The sequence below is a fragment of the Opisthorchis viverrini genome, assembly GCF_000715545.1.
Source record: "Opisthorchis viverrini unplaced genomic scaffold opera_v5_146, whole genome shotgun sequence".
In the NCBI taxonomy this organism is placed as follows: Eukaryota; Metazoa; Platyhelminthes; class Trematoda; order Opisthorchiida; family Opisthorchiidae; genus Opisthorchis; species Opisthorchis viverrini.
In genome coordinates, this window is record NW_008751801.1 from 827,386 (window position 1) to 837,314 (window position 9,929).

At 44.4% G+C, this 9,929-nt stretch overlaps 2 protein-coding genes across 2 annotated transcripts in view; one reads left to right on the forward strand and one right to left on the reverse strand.

The window, feature by feature from the left end:
* The window catches only part of T265_06751 (hypothetical protein), a gene marked incomplete at both ends in the record, with an annotated part of 6,050 nt that extends 5,696 nt beyond the window's left edge, over positions 1–354 (reverse strand). Inside the window, one exon of the mRNA XM_009172096.1 lies at positions 327–354. Coding sequence (XP_009170360.1) covers positions 327–354 — 28 coding nt within the window. The remainder of the gene's footprint in view (positions 1–326) is intronic.
* The window catches only part of T265_14119 (hypothetical protein), a gene marked incomplete at both ends in the record, with an annotated part of 36,083 nt that extends 26,442 nt beyond the window's left edge, over positions 1–9,641 (forward strand). Inside the window, 8 exons of the mRNA XM_009172110.1 lie at positions 1,246–1,390; positions 1,472–1,585; positions 1,772–1,820; positions 2,488–2,715; positions 4,960–5,045; positions 7,071–7,106; positions 7,798–8,099; positions 9,129–9,641. Of these exons, the coding sequence (XP_009170374.1) occupies positions 1,246–1,390; positions 1,472–1,585; positions 1,772–1,820; positions 2,488–2,715; positions 4,960–5,045; positions 7,071–7,106; positions 7,798–8,099; positions 9,129–9,641 (1,473 nt within the window). The remainder of the gene's footprint in view (positions 1–1,245; positions 1,391–1,471; positions 1,586–1,771; positions 1,821–2,487; positions 2,716–4,959; positions 5,046–7,070; positions 7,107–7,797; positions 8,100–9,128) is intronic.
* Between the last annotated feature and the right edge of the window lie 288 nt (positions 9,642–9,929).

Sequence of the window (9,929 nt, forward strand, 5' to 3'; positions counted from 1 at the left end):
CGGGACGGACTGATACAGCTGCCCAGGTAAACAGATTTGTCTACTACCTCAATCTGCTGTTAGCAGATCCACTGAAGTCATAAAAGGTGTACGTGGGCAGTGCTTTGCGCGCTGGACGGTGGGATAATTTGCGAAAGCTCACATACCATGTCAGGATCCATCTAAGAATCAGTACATACTATACCTGATTCAGCGTTACCTGTTTATTGACAGGAATACTTCCAGCTGGAGGGTCATCAAACAATAGTTGTTGTGTATTGTTCTCTGGAAAATGTCTAACTCTCGGTCCATAGCAAAAACTGGTAATCATATCCATCCATACTCACCTTCACCTGGGTCGGATGAAGGGACCATGTTCCCTTTTTCAATCAGCTTTCAGCATCTCATCCCATGTACCCGATTTACTAGCGTATGCACTGATGCAGAACTAGTCTTGCGGACTCTTACCGACGGCCACGCAGTTAACCAAGACCACATAGTTCAGAGACGTTTACCACACTATCGTCTTATTATGTACTCCGTATAGGTCCTTCAAGCCCCTTTCACGCAGTTCAAGTCCAATCGAGAATGGTTTTACAGATTTCTATAGAGCTAAATTTTCAGCATACGGTTTACCGATTTGAAGGGAGTTCATTAAACAGGAAAACTAAGTGCAAAAAGAGGAGCTTGTCTCCGTGCGTGATGGAGTTTAGGCGCCTCTTGCGCACTGAGATGGGATTCAGGGTCTGAATGATTTTGCGTTTGTGATGAATGAAGCTACTGGCAGATAAAGTAGCTCAAGCTGGAAATTTTTGTACAATGTTGGTACGGCTCAGGATGGAGGGTGAAGGGATGAGGGAGTGTGGAAAGGCTGAAGGGGTGTGGGAAATCCTGAAACTCGTGCCTAGGTTGTCGACTTCGATATACCTAGGAATTCAGCTGCAATGGGAGACGTACCTGAGCGGTGTTGTGTAATATAGCTTTTTGCCAGACAGTCCCCGGGAGGAAGTGGGTGAACTGAGGGAAGGTGCATACGACCACGAATCGATAGATGAGGCTTTTAACCTGAACATGACACATCGGCTTTGGTCAATTGCGATGCTCTTGAGCAATCCACAATCGTCCTAACGTAGCTGTTTTAATGGAATAACGGGTCTATCTAGGTCTACGCGTGTTTTGTGTGGCTATGTTGAGTAACAGATACAGAACTTCCTTTTTTCTTCCATCTGGGTCACTGTTTCCTTTGGTATTTCCTTTTCGGTTTAGTTCGCGTCTGAGCTTATGAATGACGCTGGATTCATGCATTTGGTCGTAAGCACGCTCGATCCGAGCATGTGTAACACGCTTATTTGTGAAATTGTCCGTGGTCACATGAACATGTTTCAGTCGGACGACTTATCACCGCTTTTAAGTAAGTGTTCAACATTCTCATTACGTCTTTTCATTTTTGTTTCTGCTTCCATCTCTTTCATAAACTTATTCGTTCTTTCAGAGGCCAGTCTTCAATGGAATTCGATCGAACAGTTCTTCTTTTGGCAGTTGATCAATGCGCACGAAATTCCCACACGAAGTTTCCTACCTCTGGTAAAATGTGTTGAGCCGGCAAGTAAGTTGAAAATGAATACCAGCTTACATCCTTCTTTCTTTATTTCCTACGCACCATTTTACCGCCGGTCTTTGGGGCATTAAGATACTCCACCGAAACTCCCTTTCTGTCGTGGCGATGGATTTCGTACAGTGTCTGTTCGTTTCTTCAAGTTTCATGTTATTTTTTAACCGCTTTTCCTTTCAGAACATCCTGAAGCGACGGCCAATCTGATACTTCTTTTCAAGTTGGAAAAGTAAGCTTTAGAAATGTCGTAGCTTTTTGTGTGCGTTGTTATCATTAGAACGTAGCCACATCTGACTTGGCCGTGCTGGGCCACATCCTGAGTTGACTGTCATGCTAGCGGTGCCTGCCCCTACTGGGAGCCTGTGCTGGACGACACGTACAGGCGATTTCTGGATGCGCACCAGTGAAATCAGGCGCCTACGAATGCGGAGTCATGTACGGCGGAAAATCCAGAAAATGCAGGACCAAGAGCTCAACTTTCTCATACATTTTTTCTGGACGTCTTCTGAATGCTTGACATCAATGAACATAACTCAGCTGTCACTAAGGTGCGGGAGCGGCGCTATAGACAGATATTACTCCCACCTCTCACCAGTAGTGTATGCCGCCACACCAGCTGTCGAATTGATGTACTGGGGATTTTATTCGTCCATCTTCTTTTCCGAATAATTCTCAGGCACCAGGGTCCGAAGGCCCACTATCTTTGACTGCTTTCTGACTCAGCAGGACATGCAGGGCATGTTTTAATTTCCGGTGCTAATAGTCAGGCGCAAATCGACGTACTGCATAATGCGCATGACAAACATTGTTGTCCCTTCCGTATTCTTACACGTATCCTACATTTGGATTTTCCGTTGATGCTTTGCATAATTACTTTCTGTCGTTGATCCTTGCAGGCCTAGTTTTGAACTGGTTCGAGCCTTGTTGTCGCGGCCGGGACCTAACGATGCTTTGTCAGTCACAGCTCTTCACTTCTGGAGTTGTCCGGATAATCAACATGCGTCTCGCTTCGCCAATATCTTGAAATCAATGATAATGACGCCACTGTCTCAACGTGCTGAGGGTGTCGGTTCCAGCACTTCCGCACGAGATGCACGTGACAAACGAAGGAATGGTGGATCCAAGTAAGTTGTTCACGTTTGACCGGAACTTCCCAGCTGAGATCGCAGTTCTTTCTGCAGTCAATGTGTCTCTGATCCACTCTGGGGAGCTCGGTTGCATTGAAAATGTCCTGAACAGTGAGGTGGCATTGCACTAACCATTAAAATTATGTCATTCAGCAGAGTAGTGACTTCTGTACTTAGCAACGATTGTTGATAAGTGCTGTTGAAAGGAAGGCCTTCGCGGCGGAGTAATTGATTAGGAAATGCTAACTGACCGATTACAGACCATTGAACAGGGAAGAAAAACTCTAATTTGAATCTTATTTACAAAATCTGGACACCCATCTTCCTTCGAACGCGTCTTCTTGAACTTTCCTCGGTCAAATCCAAGCAAATGTTACAGAGTGACTCCAGGAATTCCGCAACAGACCTCCCCTTTTCAAAAGACGCAAAGCGAAACTCTACGAACAAGACATACTACTCGCGTGCCTCCCCATCAGTAGTATCACCGTTACACTGGTACTGTGTTCCGTAAATTTGGTCAGGTTTTATATGTGAGGACAATTTTCCATTCATTTGTATCAGCAGTAACAGCGATACCTTTCCCTTTTGAAAAGTAGATCCCTTGGCAACCCAATCTTATCGAACAGAACGCTTATTTTAGTATAAATATTTTACTAACACATTACTGTTTTATAAGGAAAAGACCAGAGCTTTACGCCCTGGAAGTTGATTGAAAGATGCATAATAGTGGGCTCACCGTTCACTTAATGAAAGAGCATCAACAGCAGGGGACTTAGTAGCATTTTGGGTTGCACACGATACTGGTGCTATTTTGTTAAGTAACTCACTCCCAAACCTAAACTTGATACACCTATAACTATGCGGATAATGGATGTGACGGTGTTGTCTCAAAAATCACCTTGCCTGAGTGCGGGCGAAATACGCCGTTCCGTGTCAGACCTACAGATTCCTACCATTACACCAACTCGTTACCGATGGCTGCATTCACATTATTCGATCTAATGGATCTAATGATGGAAAAGCCAGCAACGAGAATAATTTGCAGGACAGTAGAACAGTAAGCGTCAAATGACGGAAATTTTTTTCTGAACGGAGGAAACTCGATAATTTAATTCGTAATAACTACAAAAAAGCCAAATCATCTCTCTCCATCTCGACTTTGATGAGAACAGTGCTGTATACAAGCTACTCATCTGAGAATCGAGTGTGAATGGGAATTTAACAAACAGGTTCGATAGTTCACATATCAAGGAAGGCCCCCACGAACGGTCAGATACCCATTTTGGCCTGGAAATACAAGTTATTCTGAATTCGTGTAACTCTGTTTTTTTTTCTCGTGCGTCGAACGGATCCCTTTATACGAATAGAATGCATAAGTTGCGCACATCTTTGTTGGTCTCCGGGTGATCAAATCACTTGGTCCACCTTTTGGGCGCTTGTTTATGTATTGCGAAACACATATAGGCAACGAGTTACACTTCTGACCGACCCCATCTATGGATGCTTTAAAGCTAGCTATCAGAATTAGACACCAGTATACATTACCGGTGTGCTGCTGCTAATATTGTTGCTGTTTCTGATGATGATACCAATAGTGATGACGTCTTCATACGAGTTGTCATAGTTAATTGTGCGTGGTATGTCGACGTCCGTTCGCTATCGTTGCACCGACCACTTGGTCGATCCCCAGTTGGGCCAGTCGTACTCATTTTTTCAATATGCAGTAAAAACTTAACTAACGCCAAGTGGCACTTTTCTGCTATCCCATCCATGTCTGGTATCAATAAAGTTGCAGCGAAATCCTTCGACAACATGCTTTGACGACGCGTGCCATAAGTGACCGGAGTAGCGGATTGAGTACTGCACAAAAGGTTACAACCTGATTCATTTTCGCTCACAAAATTATACATTATGGTAACATGTTCGACTTTACGAATGGGGAACTGGTCAGATGGTTTCTGTAAAGCGGTTGTGGGACTGGTGTTACTAGGAATGACATGGACACCAGTAACAATATGAACCAGGTGGTACCTATTCAATACTTTTTCCTTTTCGGAATTTTGTTGTTAGCGACCAGATCAGTTAATAATCCGGATGATGAGCGAATTCCCGCTCCGTAGCCGTGTGTCAGAATACTGAGCCGAATTTTGCTCGCAAGCCTTGGGTATAAAAAGGGGATTGTATAGACACAACTTTTTGATCCGAAATCACCCAAAAATTCTCTATTTTTTTTGCTTTCAGACACCTTTCTCCAGAAAATTGTGTTGATTTGCCGCTGATTTTGACCCATCTGGATGCTATGAGGAAGAATTGCCGGAACATATCGCGTGAGTTCTTTCATTTATTGGGTTTCATCCACTCATTCACCTGAACCAATAGCCGATTATTAAATTGTTGGGAATTTCAGTGGGGGTCGGGTATTGTGGAGTATGGTTACACTCCTCACTCGGATTATTTTTATTTTGCGCAGCAAGGGATTTGTGTTTAGTTCATCATGTACAGGAGAACACTGATAAATTTTGCCCTGGAATCCAAGTGGCCAGAGCCACTAAGCTGGCAAGTTTCGAGAAACTTGAGTCTACTTAGCCAGCGGGCGAGTTCGCACATACGAGGGCTCCTGTCATCCTGCAGCCTCAGATCGGCCGTATTACGAAACTCCAACTGTTTGCGTGTACATCACTTTTAGAAACAGTTTTCGCACGGCTCCAATGGTTCGTATCTAGGTTACTAGGTTCCTGTGGGAGTATAAGTTTACTGCGCTTCAATGCGTACAAAAGTAGGAGGAGACAAGTAAATTTATTTCTGAAGGAAGAGATTAAGAGTATGCGAAGCAATAATTCTTTTATCATTGTAGCGTTAATGTCCTATGTCTTTACAAAGTGGAATAAACTTAACTCAGCACTCTCAAGTGGAATAAATGTCTATGATCAGCGCTTACAAGGGGCATCACAGGTGGTATAGATACCGGAGCGGATGTTTGGCTTCGATGGTGGAGAGCAGGTTCCACAAACTAGTGATATCATGTCACGTCGTGTTAAACTACCTAAACCTTGTTGCGGCATTACTGGGTCTGAACACAATTGGCCAACAGTTATGTTGCCTACTTTTAAAGGAACACCTGAATATATTGGATACATATGGCAATGGAACCTAAACACAATGGGTCATAGTAACCAGTCCGTGTATGTAAATAACGGCCGTTGGTGGCCCAGTCAGCTAATCTCAACATCAGGATGCTGACAGCAAGCTTCGGTTTCTAGGAAACTTAACTTCCAGAGAATAGAGACCTGACGTGATGTCGCGCCGGAGTGCTGATCCACAATTCTGAAAGGTTGAGTTATTGTGGTGTAAATCCATATTTAAAAATTCAGAAGCATCTCCGAACTCTCATAATAGCTGATCATTACAACTCAGCTACGGATCGTTGATCAGCATTGTGGTCTTATACCTAGACTTTTCGCCATTCATTCTCAACACTGCATGAGATAGGTAGCACCGTTTCTTCCAGCAACCGAAAACGTTTTTTAATAGCTACACATGCAACCTTCCGGTTATTTGATCAGGTTGAACGATGGGAATGCGCGTCGAGTTTTGAAACACCTGACAAATGTTTAAGTACGCTTACGTAACGGTAGCAGAAATCCGTGGTTCTAACGGACTATCTCAGTTGTTCTGTTCCAGTAGATTTTATCAGGGTTGTCCCACATATCATTTTGCCCTCGGCTTTCCCACACATGGTAAACTGCACTCGAGATAGCGCAGCGGTTATGACGTGAACTTGCTGACCGGAGGATGCGTGGTTCGAAACCCACCCTTACATCGCGACTGCTCTTGTCTAGGCTTGGGAAAACTGACGGCACCTGAGTCCTCGTGCTTTCTGGTGGCATGACAGCTAGGCATCGAAAGGATGTTACGGCTGAATTACACTACTACTTTTAAATTGAGCAAGTGCTTGAAAGGTTAAGCCGCTCTGAATGGGGTAATCAAGCGGTAGATATGTTCTTGGATGAAATGGCTGTAGTGAACACTGTATCACAGTACTACTGAACAGACCGGTAATCGAAATGTCGCGGTAATGGACGTGGAATTCGGACACTGGATAGTGAAGTTTTAAAACAAACTTACTGGTTCATGTGCTTGGGAAGTTCAATCACATGTCTTGGAGAGACATGTTTGCACCACTACTGTGCGCATTACCGTACTGCGACTGCGAAACTTGGTCGCGTTGAAGAGTACTCACTCTCTCAGGGAGCGCATAATCCACAGACTTTTTATCCAGCTATGCAATTAAACAAGTCTCACAACCTCACTTTTGCAGTTCTTCTTACTATGCAAAATGGCTCTTTGTACAGGCATACACCAACCTAACAAAGTTAAACGGTATGGAGGTGAGTACCCTGTTTGGGCCAACTGTGCCGTTTATTCACATCAATTGTTGACAACCAGCACGCTGTTCTCTCATGGTATTGTTGCTGTGCGCGCTTTCTCTACATTCTGCGGTGTTTCTACTGATTCTTTTACGGTTGCTTCCTCATCCTCAACGTGCCAAATCGGCTTTTTTTCCTGCGCATTCCTCTTCTGTTTGGTATAATTTAATGGTGGTACATTCTACATGGTTGAATTAGTTGTGCAGGCTCTCATCCGGGATCTTGATACCCCAGCGAATTTGCCTCGCTTCGCGTTTTTTCTGATCGCATTTCTTGCATTTCCGAACACTTTCCATCATAGAAATGGTAATGAGCGCGCACGACTTCCCTGAGATTGGAACTGCTTGCATTCCATCATATTTGTGTTCTATCTGTTTTAAGGAAGCGGATAGAAAGAAGTAGCTGTTTCACCGACGCCATCCACTGATTCCGAAGGTCTAAATTCCTCGGTTATCCAATCTACAAGGTGCTCATGTGCCTTCTCTGCTCAGCTTGCTCCTTGTGCTATTTGGACAGACGTCCCAACTCTATGCATTGCTACTTTTCTCATCCATCTGGGTATTGTGGTCCTTCGTGATAATCAGTTCCTAGTTATCAAGCTTTATTCAATTTTCAGAAACATTCACATACTTTTTTGTACTCCTTCCCCCAGTTCTTCAGGATGAGGACGTGCAACTAGCACTTCAGTCCGTGGCAAATTCTCGAAAAGTGCCACTGAGTGTAAAGGATCATTTCTCCGACCTTTTGGCTTTGGCGGAAGATCAACCAAGCGCTCCAACAGGTTCCTCAAAAGGATCTGAAGACTCACTTTCTCCCGATGCACTGCATCGTTTAAGTGGGGCGTCAATCGGGTCAGATACAGGAAAAAGGCTGTCGTTTTCCGGACGAACGGTACAAATGGGGAGCAAAGGAGGTCATAGTCTTCGAAACTTGGACTCAAGGCGTGCTGCAGAGGTAAGTACTCTTGGACTATCTATCCCTCTAAACTGTTACTAGCTAGTTTAGCTGTGAACAGCATTATATATTGCTACCTTGTTCGTATTGTCTCTGGAAATTAAGCGTTAGGTAACAACATACGACACATAATCATTCGTGTTACAATATACACCCATAACTCCCAATTCAGGACAGATTTTACCCAAGGTGGGTGGCTAAGCTGTCCGCTGGTCTAATCATGTTCTTGTGAAAACAAATGCGATCATGTGAGGGGTGAATGATTGCCATGGTTTTATTCACGTGGCCCGGATAAAACTCCATAACGTGCTTTTCTTTGTGGCTCAGAAAGACACTTGATTCTGGCGTTGTTACTTCATTCGATCGAGATCAAATTGTAGGTTGCAGTGCACCATCATTGTCCAATAGCGTACAGTAAAGCCAAAGCTGTTTTATTGTTAACCCGATTGGTTTCTTTAGAGTAACGGTCGTTAGCTTCCCACTCACAGCGCTCTCATCCGCTCACTGTATGTGAACAGTGAAACGGCAACCGTTTACAGAAAACAATTTTCATGTATAATAGTATAAAGGGCGATAGGCAGATCAGTTTCCCCAGGGCGTGCACAAAAAGCTCGATTAGGTTTGAGATCCCTCCGAACCTGCTTACCTATCTTGCACAACTAACTCTTCACAGCGTAATGCCGTCTCCGTCGATCATCTACTTTCCAGCGTTTACATCCACACAATAGATTTTCTTCCACCGCACTCTGCATATAGAGACCCGAGATCGCTCTGAGTATAAGACACGAATCCCCGATCGCGTCTGTGTGAACCTGGCAGCATTAAAGTCCGGGACCTTGTTTCGGGTGAGATATTCCATGACGGACAGTCTGATGGAGGTCCACGGAAAACAGTTGTTCTCTAGCGTGTGTCGCTTCATTCTAGCCAATTTTGTATGTTTATCAGTTCGAAAATTGCTTTTCCAGGTTGTACTACATCATATTATCCTTAGTTGTCCCGAAGTCTAACTGTGCATCAATTCACCCATAGGCGGAAAGACGTCAGTTGCCCGTCGCAGGCAGCGCTACAAAGCGATCCTCTCGGACGTCCGCGAATCAGAACAATAATGGTGCCGGTGCTGAGTCCGATAATGAAGACAATGAAGCAATGTCGTCAACCGGCTCAACTTCTGATTCCTCGGATGAAGAGGACGAAAAACCGTCAGTTGCCTCAGGAAACCGTAAAAAACGCAACTCGCGTAATTCCAGTCCAAGCGGCAGTTCACGACAGTCCGACCAATCGAGTTCGAAATCGTCCTCCGGAAAACGAGTTGTCACTTCTGAAGGCTCGAAAGACCGGCGTCCTAGCATCAAGCGTGCGTTGAACCGATTCGAGTCTACGCTGAATAAAAGCGATGAGGACGATGATGATGACGATGATAAAGGACTTGAGGTTGTTGTGCTCGAAGAAGACAGTGGTGATGAGAAAAATAACGATGATTCCGAAAAGGTCAGACCACCCAAGCGCCGAAAGACATCCAGCAGACGTTTCGTCCTCGACGACTGACCCAAATGCGACGAATCCCGTTTGTACAGCCAACTCGTTTAGCCTCCTCCCTTTTGACCTAATCATGTTCGCGCCTGTTTGATGAAATCATGTTAGCCCGCTGCCCAGAATTCACGTGTCAGCAGTTTTCCGACGCCTCATTACCCGGAAACCATTTTACTTTTAGACTGTTTATAAGTGAAATGTATGTGTAAATAAAATAGTACCTTTTGGCTATTCTGGTATTTGCTAGCAGAATTATCGAGTCTTGGTTATAAGCCGTTTATTTTAGGCAGCCTTGTGGCT